This window comes from Genypterus blacodes, unplaced genomic scaffold (assembly GCF_046128005.1).
Source record: "Genypterus blacodes isolate CSIRO-AG114 ecotype Tasmania unplaced genomic scaffold, CSIRO-AGI_Gbla_v1 ptg000055l_1, whole genome shotgun sequence".
Classification (NCBI taxonomy): Eukaryota; Metazoa; Chordata; class Actinopteri; order Ophidiiformes; family Ophidiidae; genus Genypterus; species Genypterus blacodes.
This window is the reverse complement of record NW_027466867.1, coordinates 6,626,737-6,640,191: the sequence shown is the minus strand read 5'-3', so window position 1 is coordinate 6,640,191 and position 13,455 is coordinate 6,626,737. Positions and strand designations below refer to the sequence as shown.

At 49.6% G+C, this 13,455-nt stretch overlaps 1 protein-coding gene across 4 annotated transcripts in view; it reads right to left on the bottom strand.

The window, feature by feature from the left end:
* tanc2b (tetratricopeptide repeat, ankyrin repeat and coiled-coil containing 2b) overlaps positions 1 to 13,455 on the bottom strand; it is a 108,658-nt gene that overhangs the window by 7,213 nt on the left and 87,990 nt on the right. For 3 of the 4 annotated variants that reach the window (XM_076151821.1, XM_076151823.1, XM_076151824.1), the window contains 17 exons: positions 10,715 to 10,753; positions 9,237 to 9,518; positions 8,952 to 9,076; positions 7,075 to 7,306; positions 6,429 to 6,598; positions 6,062 to 6,340; positions 5,519 to 5,686; positions 5,260 to 5,420; positions 4,874 to 4,982; positions 4,621 to 4,743; positions 4,252 to 4,488; positions 3,946 to 4,155; positions 2,934 to 3,027; positions 1,123 to 1,256; positions 905 to 1,028; positions 579 to 754; positions 349 to 481 (listed from right to left, as the gene is read on the bottom strand). In XM_076151821.1, coding sequence (XP_076007936.1) covers positions 349 to 481; positions 579 to 754; positions 905 to 1,028; positions 1,123 to 1,256; positions 2,934 to 3,027; positions 3,946 to 4,155; positions 4,252 to 4,488; positions 4,621 to 4,743; positions 4,874 to 4,982; positions 5,260 to 5,420; positions 5,519 to 5,686; positions 6,062 to 6,340; positions 6,429 to 6,598; positions 7,075 to 7,306; positions 8,952 to 9,076; positions 9,237 to 9,518; positions 10,715 to 10,753 — 2,796 coding nt within the window. The remainder of the gene's footprint in view (positions 1 to 348; positions 482 to 578; positions 755 to 904; positions 1,029 to 1,122; positions 1,257 to 2,933; positions 3,028 to 3,945; positions 4,156 to 4,251; positions 4,489 to 4,620; positions 4,744 to 4,873; positions 4,983 to 5,259; positions 5,421 to 5,518; positions 5,687 to 6,061; positions 6,341 to 6,428; positions 6,599 to 7,074; positions 7,307 to 8,951; positions 9,077 to 9,236; positions 9,519 to 10,714; positions 10,754 to 13,455) is intronic. The other variant, XM_076151822.1, reaches the window with a different exon arrangement.

Below are 13,455 nucleotides of genomic sequence, written 5' to 3'. Positions count from 1 at the left end.
GAAGGGGGAGTAGGGGGGGCGGATGACATATCACACACATCTCAATCCATACTGGCATATTGCAGTAAAAACGCTTAAGCACACTAGAAGGACCAGGTGGAGTTAGAGGGAGGACGGACGTCTCTGGACTCTCCGTCTCCTCCTCGTCTCTCATGCAGCTCTCATGCGTTCAGCTCCAATTCATGACCACAGTGCACGGTACAAAATTAAAATTAGATGTCATTTCGTGGCAGGCAAATAACCCCCCCCCCCCATTAAAGGACGGCAGCGCTGCGTTCAGGAGAGGTTCTTTGTGTGTTTAATGGTGGGTTCTGTAGTCATCAAGCCAGCCCCCCATGTTGCTCTTACCTATCTTGGCTCCTTTCTTAAGCAGGGCGACCACCACCGACGTGTTCCTGCAGCCCACCGCCCTGTCCAGGGGACGCATCCCGCTGTAATCCACGTGCTCGATCATGGCGCCGTGGTCAACCAGGAACTGGACCTGATTGGGATGGAGAGAGACGTTTGAATGAAACAGCCGACTCTGGCTTCTCTTCCGAGGGGGCCTCCGTTCCCCCTTTTCAACCCCACTTACTTACCACCTCTGAGTCGCCATAGAAGGCGGCCAAGTCGAGTGGCGTGCGTCCGTTCTTGTCTGCGTGGTCGGTGGTTGCGCCGCTCTCCACCAGGCAGCGCACGACAGGTAAGTGACCCTTCAGACAGGCCCAGCTCAGAGCGGTCAGACCCTCCTTATCCATCAGTGACAGAGAGGCTCCTGGGAAAAGAGGGGGGAGAGAGGACACACCAGTGAGGCACAGCAACCGTCATCTTCTCCCATTTTCAACCATCATCCAACACTACTGGCTGGATTGCTATGAGACATTCACGGTCTCCAGAGGATGACTCCATTTTGAATCTAACGTACCTTGAGCTAATAAAAACTCCACGGTTCCCAGGTGTCCCTCTGAGGCGGCCATCATTAGAGGGGTGCGACCCTGCTTATCAGCCAGGTTGACATCAGCTCCGTGGGTCAGGAGGAGGTCCACTATCTAACATAGCCCAAAAACACAGCGCTTGTGTTATTACGCAATAGCAAACAGGGTGTGTTAGCGGCACGGCGGCTTTGAAATGAGGAAATCTGACCTGCCAGTGTCCCTGTCGGACGGCGCTGAACAGCGGCACGATGCCTCGCCTGTTGGGCTGGGCCACGGCCGCGCCCTGTTCCAGTAAGAGGCGACACACATCCAGCTTCCCCCGGCCCGAGGCTGCAGTCAGAGCTGGACACACACATTTAACACCACGTTATTCCACAACCCCAAACCAAAACCCTGAACCCTGACCGACCCCAAAACTAAAACCTATAGCTTAAGTATATAGTTAAAGTTATAGAGTGGTTGATGGTCCCTGTAATTGGAGGAGAGTCCCTAACATGTGACTGCGTGAGCTCCAATGTACGTTTATGGTATAACAGAAACTAATCATGGTCCGAAACTAATAATAAACAGCATCCGGATACATTCTGGTATCAATCACAAACATTATTCCCTGCACCTTTTCAAACTCTGAGGCTCAGTGTGTTTTCTTGAGGTGTCGGGTGGAGAGACGCCCTTGGAAAAAGACTTGATTCTCCGGCTGACAGGACATCGCGTGCGTGTGTGTGTGTGTTCGTCAAAACAACATTGATTTTCAAGTCGAGACTCATTCTCATCACACTGAGAGACGTCGATAGTTTTCCATTTGAGCGCCGAGCAGAAACAGGCCCGTCACTCACCGGCAGCAGCTTTGAAGATGAAGATGGAGAGGAGGAGGAGGACAAGGAGAGGATGCCGGCTTATTTTAAAATGTAAGGCGAGACGACGGAAGAACAGGCCGGTGAACAGGGCAAAGAACATTGCGTCCAGTGGATTGGAGTTGTTTTCTTATGCTACGTGATGCCAGCAGGGGGCAGCGATGGGTAGAGGCAGTGGGCAGGAGGCCATAGTTCATTTAGCAATACAAAGACGGCACAAAGAAGACCGTTTGTCCATCAGAAAAGGAAGGACGAGACGGAGATTGTCTCTGTTTATTATCCAAAATGATCTCTTTTTGCCCTGAGACTTTTTAGAAGTATATCGGATCCTTTTGTACAAGATTCTGGGGTCTTCTCAGGTTTAATAATAATAAAAAGCACCGGCGCAACAGCCCGGGAAACCTTTTGACACACACAGCACAGTTCAAGCGTCTGTGCGGACCACTTTGCAAAGTGGACTCCCTCAGGCTGCCGGGGCTGTAAAGAGGATCGCATCTTCACTTGAACCTAGCCAACAACCCTGGGATTAGAAGTCCTCTCCCAACAACAACAGTTATCCTTCATATCCTTTATCAACAATGAAACCGCGGCTGAGTGAGTAGAAGTGCCGTCTTCCGCTGACTGCAGGGAGGAAGCTTTCTCAACCCTGCAATAGGGGAATAACGGCTACAATGAGGTTTCATAGCTTTGGGTTACGATGATACATTACATTTTTCCAACACCCTGCCACAGTGCAATCAGACTAGTCATTTCTGTGTACCCTGGAGCACAGTCAACCGCGCACGCGCACACGCACACGCGCACACGCGCACACACACACACACACACACACTACCCCTCCCCTCGATGTAAGCCCAGCCCCATCTGTGCTCCAATGACACCGCCGCACTGCCATCAGCATCTGACACAGCAGCAGCCACACAGGAACCGTCTCTCACATCCGCACTGCAGCGCTCTGCCTCGCAGCGCTCTGCCAGCAAAAAAAATAAAACCTCACTCACACACACACACGCAGACACACAAAACCCTCCCGGGAATCAAACCGGCCCACCAACCGTATTTTATCACTTCTAAATTGACGGGAATTTGCGTCGGAGCACCAGATCAAAATGTGATCGAGTATTGACAATCATCTGTCTCGTGCTGGATTGTGTGTGTGTGTTACCTGTCTCTCCCCACAGGGTGTCAAAGTTATTGATCTGCGCTCGCTCCACCTCCTCTTCGTCTTTCTCCGGCAGGTCCAGCAGGTAGGAGACGATCTGATGGAAGAGGATGAGACAGATTAACGTCCAAGTTGAGTTGAAACTAGACCCGGATGAAGAGACGGTACGGCTAAATGACACTGATTAGAACATTCTTATCACGTGTAGGAAGAGGATTCAAACATTATCCTGAGAAGAAGAGCAATAGTGACAGATAATTACCCCTCTAAATAATTCGCACCAGCTTCAGTCTTCCAAAGTCGACTCTGTTTTGTTCACCTCTTCGCCATCTGTCTCCGATTCTGTGCATGTGTTTCTGCACATGTGCGTCTCTACCGTGTGTGTACACGCCTGCTCCACATCTGGCCCCCACCTTCCCTTTCAACACGGCGCAGGTGCTCACAGCGGTTAATGACTTCACCCGGTGAATATTCAGACAACGCCGAGTCGAGAGATGAAGACACAAACAAAAGACTCGCGGAGGAACTTTGTCAAGATAACGCACACGAGCGGAACAGGCTGACGTGCGTCCCCCGTCTGTGAGGAGACTGGGGAACGCGGTGACACCCGCTTCACCCTGTGTGCCGGTAACGGCGTGTTTGCCTTCAGCTAACACACACATCATCCTCTCAACTGCTGTCAACATGTCAACTGCTGCCTCGCGCACACACACACACACACACACGCGTACTTTCCTGGATCAGAATGTTCCCACTGAAATAAACAGGGACTTCTGGGTCGCGATAAGTACAAATTAAGCAGGATGACGAGGCTTGTTTTGCTCGTTTTAACGCTTTGGTGGTATCAGAATCCTCCTCGACAAATGCCTACAAGCAGGAATCTGAAGCAGTTAAATAGTCAAAAGGCAGCACAGGCAGATCCGGAACGCCTCACTCGGGCTACAGAATCCCGTCACGCTCCAGAGGCCGGTAATCAAAACCGTTCACGCACTGCGGCGTTCCGCTTTGGCCGTACCTCAGTGTAGCCCATGCTGGCGGCGGCGATGAGGGCCTGCTGCACGGCGTGGCTCTTGGTGAAGCTCGCCTGTTGCTGGGACTGCGGCGACTGCTGCGGTTGCGACCCCATGGCCCAGTCGCACTGGATGAGGAACTTCACCACCTCCATGTGGCCCCGGAGAGCCGCGTGAACCAGGGCGCACTGGCCGTTCTTGTCCAAGTTGTCCACCTGTGAAGCCGTCGGGAGTTCATCAGTGACACACTTGATAAGGCAATACGTCAATCTCTCTCTCTCTCTCTCTCTGTCTCTCTCTGCTTCACACACCTTGGCTCTCCTGCGGCACAGTGCGGTTACGATGGCCATGTGTCCCCCGGCGGCGGCGTAGCCCAGCGGTGTGAGGCCGCTCTCGGATGGGGCGTCGACGGAGGCGCCGAACTCCAGCAGCAGGCCCACCATGTCCATGTAGCCCAAGTGGGCGTGGACACACAGGACGGGGGCGTTGTTCAGAACCTCCGTGCGGTAGTTGACGTTGGCCCCGCCGAGCATCAGCAGCCTGCTCACCTGGATACACACACACACACGTACGCACACACATAAGGAGTTAGGTTTTTTTACAAGAACGGTGTGAAACTTTAATTTAAACATTGTGCAGTGTGATTCAGCACTGAGAACATTTTTTTTTAAGCTTCTTACCTTGATGTTGGGAGTGTAGAGGTTTCGGAGTGAAGAAAGTGCAGCTGAAAGGCCCTCTGTGCTGTACGAAACCCACAGGCCCTGCAAGATTGATGAGGAAACCCCGACTTTCTTGCTGAGCCCCTAGAACAGAGCGATAGAGTGTGAATATTCATTACGTCTGAGCAGGACCACAGCTGTGAAGGGGCATATATACAGTTTGTGTGTGTGTATGTGTGTGTATTAATATGTAAGGAGACAAATAATGGAATACCTTGAAGATGTGTGCTTTGAGGATATGATGGCCCAGCTCAATAGTCTGCTGCCTGTTCAGCTTGTTCTCCTGCCGAGAGAACCAGAAGGCCAGCAGGGTGTGTCCACTCCTGCAGACAAAAGGAGAGACGGAGACAAAACACACCCGCGTGAGCCTCCCACAGTTTATGAACTCTTAACTGCACAATGAAGGCTGTGTGTTGCTGCTGGAGGTCACGTACCAAATCAGCAGAATATGGTCCAACTTTCTCGAAACAGTTACACACACACACAAATTCTTGTTGTCTCTTCTCAGACATTATTGATTTATATTTCTTATGGTTCCTCAACACCCAAATGTCCCCCCGTCTCCTCCTCCCTCCCTCACTCCCTCCCGCCTGTCCTCACCTCGGGTCGCAGAGGAATTTGGTCTTCTCGCCCTCCTCTCTCCAGATCAGCCACTCCCTGAAGGAGGGATGGACAAACATCCGGGTCCCGTCTCTCCTCTTGACCAGGAAGACCGACAGATTGTCTACGCGTTGCTGAAAGTCCTCCCAGTCCAGCGTTCCCTGCAGAACCACGGAGACAACACCGATTAGAGAAATACTGACCGGATCGGCACGGAAAGGCCTTCCATATCACTTTCCGTGTACTTCCGCATCACTACCTGCACTGATCCAGAGTTAATGGCCTGGTAGATCTGCTCGTCTGTCAGGGGATGCAGGGAGGCCACGGCCACGTTGAGCAGAGGAAGCGCTCGCTCAAAGGACGACTGTGTTGGGAAACGCATGTTGCACTGCAGCAGGTACACCTCTGCCAGGTTCACAGGAACCACCTTGGGAGGAACAGAATGTGAATTTCCAATGCCGATTTCATGATGAATAATGGATCGTGTTTGTACAGCAAGCCGGCAACTATTCCACACAGTCTTTCCTTTGGGGCGGGAGAATGAGAAACGGATCTGTTGTGTCTTTGGTTTTTTTTTACGGAATTTCAGAACAGGACTGAATACATGAAATTAAATGAAGCAATGAGCCGGGAATCAGGGAGAGGAAATACTTGATTAAATATTCAAAGGGAAACATTTTATTATTTATCTAATCTGGTTTGGTTTGAATGTCAAAAAAGGAGGAAAGTTATGCGAGTAAATGCGACTCTAATGAAGTTTCCACACTTTATCAAGGTGTTGTTCCAGCACAATCACCCGCACCTTATAGCTGGAGCTTTTCAGGACCAGGTAGCCCTTCTCGATGAGGTCAAAGGTGAGCTTGAGGTACAGGTAGGAGCCCTGGCTCAGGGCCTTGAGGTGGGCACTGAGCTTGCCGAAGGTGGTGTTGTCCATCTTGCCGTTGAGCGAGATGTTGTTCTGGATCTCGGGGCTGCTGTGGATGCGGTGCAGGATGTAGCCCTGCAGGTCCTGGTCGATGGCGTCGTTCTCCTCCAGGCCGTCCAAGGAGATCCGGTGGAACGGCAGCGTATTGGTAATCTCCTGAAGACAGACGGTCAAGTGTGACAACAGTGTAAGCGTGTGTGTGAGAAGCAGAACGCAGGACTAAAGGTCTAAAGGGGGTCTGTACCTGTAACGTGGTTCTGACTGTGACCACCAGCTTGAGCCAGGGAGGGAACTTGTTGATGGTTTTGGTGAGGAAGGAGACGATGGTGTCGCCGTAATCAGGCTTATGGAACTCGGCCTCATTCAGACCGTCGATGAGGACGATGAGATCCTCCTCCGAGTTGATCTTCCTCTCTGGAGAAGGAAGCAGTTACAGCGCCGCACAGATTTAAACTTACTGACAAACTGTAATAAAAAACAATCCATAACTTTTTCATTTTCTGTCCCAAGGAATAAAATCAGATTTTATTTTCATTTCTCTTTTCCGGTAGGTGCTTTACAAACGGCTTATATCATAGAAGAATTCACTTCCAGCAATGATAATAAAGACTTATCTTAAATCTTACAGGAACTGGAGTGAAAGAGGGGAACACCCGAGGAAGAGTAGCTACAAATTGCTAAAATAAGCATGGGCAATGTACAGAAAATATATTTAATTAACCTAAATGTAAGAGCAAATTCAGGATAGTAAGAAGTAAAAACAGACAGAAAACGCTCGATAGAAATGTTTTCATGAGCTTTCACACTCTCTCTGCATTCTCATTTTGCACACAGTGAATTCTTGAGGACATGACCCTTTTGTTGTTCCACCAATATATGATGAGCGTCACCTTTGTAAAGCACGTCCAGGGGCTCTAGGACGCCTCTCCTGAAGGACGCCAGGGGGTCCTGGACGCAGGATCGCAGGCTCAGGATGCTCTGGAGGTGCGGCTCCCTCAGCAGCTGCTCCCTGTAGGCCACCAGGTGCGGCGAGCGGCACAGCAGGGCCGCCACGTTGTGCACAAACTCCGGCACCAGGCAGGTGTAGGCGTTATCCGCCTGGCAGTAGTGGTACGCCACCACCTGGGGGCAATGGAGAGCAAAGGTGAATATTTCAACCGTTCCCCTTCGCCTTGACCAAGCATTTGGGGAACAAAACGTGATTGACAATCCGTGTCAGGGAGCCGTGTCGCGGCGTGGCGGCAGGAGGCGGATCGTACACCTCTGTGCGTCTCAAAGCCCCGTTTCCCCCAAATATCTACTGTTGCTGCAGCTCATTTGGGATGGAGGCGGCTTCACGGTGGATGATTGCGGTACAATGAAACATAATACTTCTCGTTTCGCTGTGCGGTTTCAGTTATTAATAATTAATTGCTTCCGGCTGCCAAGAGCCTGATTCTAAACTCTGCTCTCGCCCCCTTTAAACGGCAAAAAAGAAAAAAGTCCAACTACGCAGCGCCGTGTTCCAATCATAAATTAGGTGATTAGGTGTTTACTAGTTTGGGCTGTTAGGAACGAGTGGAGGTCAGGGGAGAGGTTTGTGAGAGGTGAGCCCATAAAACAATGGCACCGGGTGTAAACAAGCCCAGGCAGGGTGGAGGCGTGGCAGGTGATCAGAGGGCAGCGAGGATGAAGGGGATGAAAAGAGCAGACAAGAGGCAAATGAAAAGAGAATGCTAATTTTTTTGGGCCACAACTGAATTAATCGGTTAAAAACAAAAAGGGGTGAAAAAAGGGACGGAGGCTCCATTATTAATGCGCAGAGTTAACAAGATCTAATAGCTTGGCTGGGAAATGGCTTTCTGCAGGTATAAATATTTCATAAGGTTCCCTGGCAAAGTTGTTTTTTCTTTTTTAAACACATCTGCATAATGCATCAGCCGGGGACTGGTGATGCAGATGGCGGAGCAGCAGGGTGGGGCGGGGGGTGGGGGCTCAGGTGCCATGGCAGACACACACACACACACACACAGAAGAGTCAGAAAGAGTGATGGATGCACAGATCGTAAAGGGTTTCCACAGGTCTGCATAAGAGTCAACAAACAAACATTTTTAAAGCGTCAGGAAAACAAAACCTCCGCTCCCCTCCACTCGTTTTTGAAGTTTACCCCCCCAAGAGCGGCAAAGCCCGGTGTCAGCGGATGATGGCTGGTGGCCTAAAACTTCCCTAAATGCATTTCCAAAAGCTTGTTGCTGTGTTGTAAACCCATAACGAGCACATGAGCGATGTGCTGCGCGGCGAAAAAAGGCCCTTTCATTATCCAAACACCTACGAAGTGACAAGCTGAAAGATTAAACCACAAACGGAGCCTTTTAGAATTGATCGGGCGGGTTTTCAATTACAGCTTAAAAAGGCGACGCCGAAGCCGAACTCAATCCTTGAGAAATTAGCGTTTTATGTAATAAAATTGCATTTTCACACCGGTTTACAGCGGAGGAGAGGACGGAGAGTGCAGCCCCACATCCAATATGTCATGAGAGGAGGAAAGGGAGCTGTGGGGACATGTAAGTGTGTTTGTGAGTACTTTTTGCATGTCCACTTATCTAATCTTAATATACAGTAACAAATATCAACACTAATTGGATTCATACCTCCATTAAGGCCGCAAAAGCCATAAAACATGCAGGTTTGATGGAGAAAAAGAATGGAAGATTTCTGTTAAATGTCCTGTCCGTAAGTCAGGGGCCGTGTGTGTGTGTGAATATTGTACAGGTGTGTGTGTGGTACCTGAGATGCCAGCCTCCTCATTGCTTCCTCTTGACGTCGCCTCATCTCAGGGGTCCCTGGACAACTTCCTCCCCCTAGGGTGCCATGTGAGGGCTGTGGCTGGGTGAGAGGCAGCCCCTCCCCATCTGGAGACGACAACAACAACAACGTGCTCAGAAACGTCTCATTCCTTTTCGTGCAACGTTTCTAAACAAGGAAACTACTTAGTACCTTGTCCTAGGTATAACATTAACACACACACACACACTCACACACACACAGATGTAAATACTATCTTGTGCCTACGTTTGGGTGAGGCCTGAGGGCTGTCTGAGGCGATCTGTCGCATGCGGGTGCCGTGGCAGCTGAGCGCCACCAGGCGAGAGATGATCGCCGTCTTGCCGAAGCCGATGTTGCCGACCACGATCACGCCGCGGTTGGTGCCGCCGTCGGGGCTGTTGAGCTGGGCGTCGATCTCCTGGAAGAGCCACTCCCTGCCCGTAAAGACGGAGTCCATGGTGATGCTGGGCACCTCGAACAGCAGAGGCTTGAGGGCAATGTCTTGAGGCCGATACGGTGCAAAACGCACTGTGGCGTCGGGAGAATGGAGATGCAGTTGAAAATGTTACAGGATTATAGAGCATCTACAGTTAAAGTGCGTCACACACTTCATCATTAACACACAGAATGCAAGCGCATAAACACCCACACATCAATGCATAGACAGCACAGAAATACACAAAGCTGAGTCACATAGAAGAGTGTTTGCATTGTGCATTCCAGGTCACATCAATCATTTCGTTTATTTATCAATTGTTTATTACATTTGCTTCTTTTATTTCGATCTTAACTCAACACCAATTTGACTGATATTTAACTGGAATGCACATAAAAGAAAAATGTGATTTTTAACCATTTTTTAAAAGCTACATTATCCAGCTATATCGTTCTTGAATAAGGAATCTGTGCTTGTAAAGAATTCATTGAATGTTATGAATAATTGCACTTCTGATGCCCGTTTCTTTAGCACAAACAAGATGAGAATGTCTTTCAGGTTTGAATGCTGTGACGTGACTGTGAATTACATTAAAGCATCCATTTCTGAAACCTTTCTTATTGTGTTTATGTTGAAGTGAAAGTAAATATTAAGAACCTTCATCTAAGTGCTGCTCTCCTATTGTGTTCATTCTCTGTAAGCCTGAAGAGATTTGTTGTAAGATGACTACATATGATAATGACATCATGGTGGCGGGGGCTCTTCAAGGGAGGGAAACTCCAACGTCGGTGTGCAAAGGCTGCCATTGTGTTCATAACTATTCCACATGAAGTGCCTTTCTACTTTGATGAGCTCTCGTCTCAGAATCCCAATTAAAGATATTTTGAGGCTGTTTTGAAGCAAAAGAAAGTCAAGGGAGTGACTACTTTTATAGGGGATGCCGAGTGTTGATTTCACTCACTAGGGGGAGTCATTAAACTGAATTCCTCCGGAGGTTGGGCATCTTTTCAGTAGAACATGTGGACTATTAAAAACTAATGAGAGGAAAATGAATCTGGTGAGAACTTCTAAAGACGTGTGATCAATTCTGTGTCAAAATTTAGCCCCGCCGCTGTCGGGCGTCATCTCGCCGGCCTCGTTTCCAACCCAGATTTGAGCTGCGAGAGTTCAACCTACGTGCTGTGTGAAATGTCGAGCGCTTTGACTCGGGCCTGTTTTGGAGAGAAGAAACATGTAGCCGGAATGTGGCAAATGATAATTGTAAAAAAAAAGAAGGGGGGGAACTTACGTGACTGCGATTGCCAGGCATGGGTGTTATTAGCGGAAGCTGAGACGGACACGGAGAAGCAGCAGGGCAGCAAACGAGAGAGGAGACAAATACAGTAGGTAGTGAGGGACTGAGCAGTGGGAGCAGGCCGTGCAGCAGGTCAGCGCTCAGGCCAACATCAATGAAACATCAGTGCATCCTCATATCAGAAACACAAGGAACCATTGCGGCGGTGTGGGGGTTCATTACGGATTGAAATCCTCCCATTGCATTCTGCAGGATGTCCGGAGGGGCGAGCCGGGAAGCGTCTGGACGTTTGGGATCATCTAATTGGTTCCGTTCCGCCGCGGGAAGATCTATCACTCCGCATAAAGTAATAGAATCCAAATCAAGCTGTAATTTGACCCTGGGTTGGGACATTACACGCGCTCGTCGGCTTATTGTGTGTAACCCCGGCGTCCGCAACCGCGAGTTTATCACGCAATAATTAAGCTCAGCAGAGGACAAATCTCAATTTTGGGAGTTATTACGGGGGAAAGCTCAGAAGGCGGGAATTGTTTCTTCACCGCGGCCCGGCCCCTAACTGAGGTTACATTTAATCAAAACCTCGCAATGCGCTTACAGCGTCAGAGTGGAACAGCTGCTGGTCAAATGATAGCCGGGTTCAGCGGCTCATTTCGCCCGCCACTGTATTTGTAATAAGCACAGTGCGAGAGCGCGGTGCTGTGGGAAATATGGACGATGCATTACAACCGGCCGGATAGACGAGCGGATGGCGTGCAGACTTTCCCGCGCGTTGGCTGAATTTAGTGTGAGGTGTGCAGGTACGGCACAGCGAGATATGTCAAGAGGTGGGGATGGAGTGTGTGTGTGTGTGTGTGTGTGTGTGTGTGTGTGTGTGTGTGTGTGTGTGTCTCCTGCAAATGACTCCGGTGTGCAGACTACGAGGACGGCGACATAATCGTAATGAGCTGATACGGTTCTTAATGCATTCTTTTAGCACGTATTCAAAGCGCTGTTGAGTGCGCGGCGTCTATTTCCACCAGGAATGCTAATTATAATGGCAGAACGGATGAAACCGCCGTGATTACGCTGAGAATTTTCTCTAACTTAAGCATTTTTGCAATCAGCAAAAACGACAAGAACGGTGAACCGGGCAACACCCAGCGCGCGGGCCAGTGCTGCACTAAGATGATGTAATGAGAGGAATTAAATCCATATTCCACGGCTAAATCATTTCAGTGCAAACTCGACAAACAGACACACACGGACAGAGAGAGAGAGAGAGAGGGGGAGAGCAACAGAAACAGGAAACAACAGCTCTATCCTATCCATAATTCAAATCCTGATGTAAGGTTCCTCCTCATTGGACGCCGGGTAAGGGAAACTGATGCAACAATATGGATGGAAAACAACAAAAACGAACTAGAAAGCTGCCATTTCCGTGGTTAAGGGCCGCAAAATAACACCAGAGCATCAATGCCCACCAGTCGACTTTGTTTTAAGTGCTGCTAATCCAATTATGTCGACGGGTGACTGAGCGCCAGCCGTGTCTGTAAAGCTCCGTCCGTCCCGGCGGTCTTGCTAAACGCGCCCTTGCTCTCCTAACCGGGGCGACGGCCTTTTTACGAAACGGACGGGATGAACGATTAAACCCGTTTCATGGGCGTTAAGTTGCGCAAAGCACTACTGCGCCTCTGCGACAGGTTTTCCAGGAAAACATGGCAGCCATGTTGTGTTGAGGGACTGAGGGAGTTCTTTCCAGGACAGGGGGGGATGTGTGCGAGTGTGTGTGTGCGTGTGTGTGTGTGCCTGCGAGGGATGGATGGCAGTTGCTCATAATCCGTGCCTGTAACACCCCCCCTCCGGCGAGGTTGAGCAAGGTATCGCCTCCCCCCCTCCCCCATATCCCACCACTCCAACCACCACTCCACCGCCAGACGGAGAGAGACTCTCAGGCGTTTTAATTATTCACCAGGTGAGGATGACTCACGTTGGCTGAGCAGCCTTGAGAAGGGAGAGGAGGAGGATGAGAAGAGGACGAGAGGAGACTTAAATGATCGGCGAGTGTTTTGAGGGTTTGGGGGGTAGGGGAGTGTGTGTGTGCTGCTCGGTCAAGTTAAGGCCGAGTCAAAGAGCCTTCAATAGCTGACAACTGGGTGTATCGATGCAGGAGTGTGTGTGTGTGTGTGTGTGTGTGTGTGTGTGTGTGTGTGTGTGTGTGTGTGTGTGTGTGTGTGTGTGTGTGTGTGTGAGTCGGGAGTTTGTGCAGAGTTTGTGCAGAGATTCTTTTGGATTCCGGTGCCATCTGGTTCAATTTTCCCGACTGCTCCACGCGCACTTAAAATTCCAATCATGTCTTTAAACAATGCGTGTCGGGCTTTGGTTAGTTTCGAAAATTAGAGCCTCCAAAAACCTATAATTTAGTTTACACAGTCGGCTTAAAGAAAAGACAATAAAAGCTCTAAGTGATTTCTGTATTTCATCTCCATCCGCTTTTTCTTTCATACGCTCACGTCGGCCCTATGGCGGCATTTAACTAATGCTGTTTCCTCGCTGGCGCATCATTCCACTGTGTAAGTCTTGTGTTTATTGTGATTTATGTCTCGCAGCAATGCCAGGGAGAGAATGTCAAGATCACTATGCAACTTTTCAAATAAGAAAAGATAAAAGATGGGAGCGTCTTCCGGCCTGCGCGTCGACGGCTCAAAGCTCGGCTCGGCTTAAAATGCCACATTAACTTTTTTCCGCAATTGCAGGAA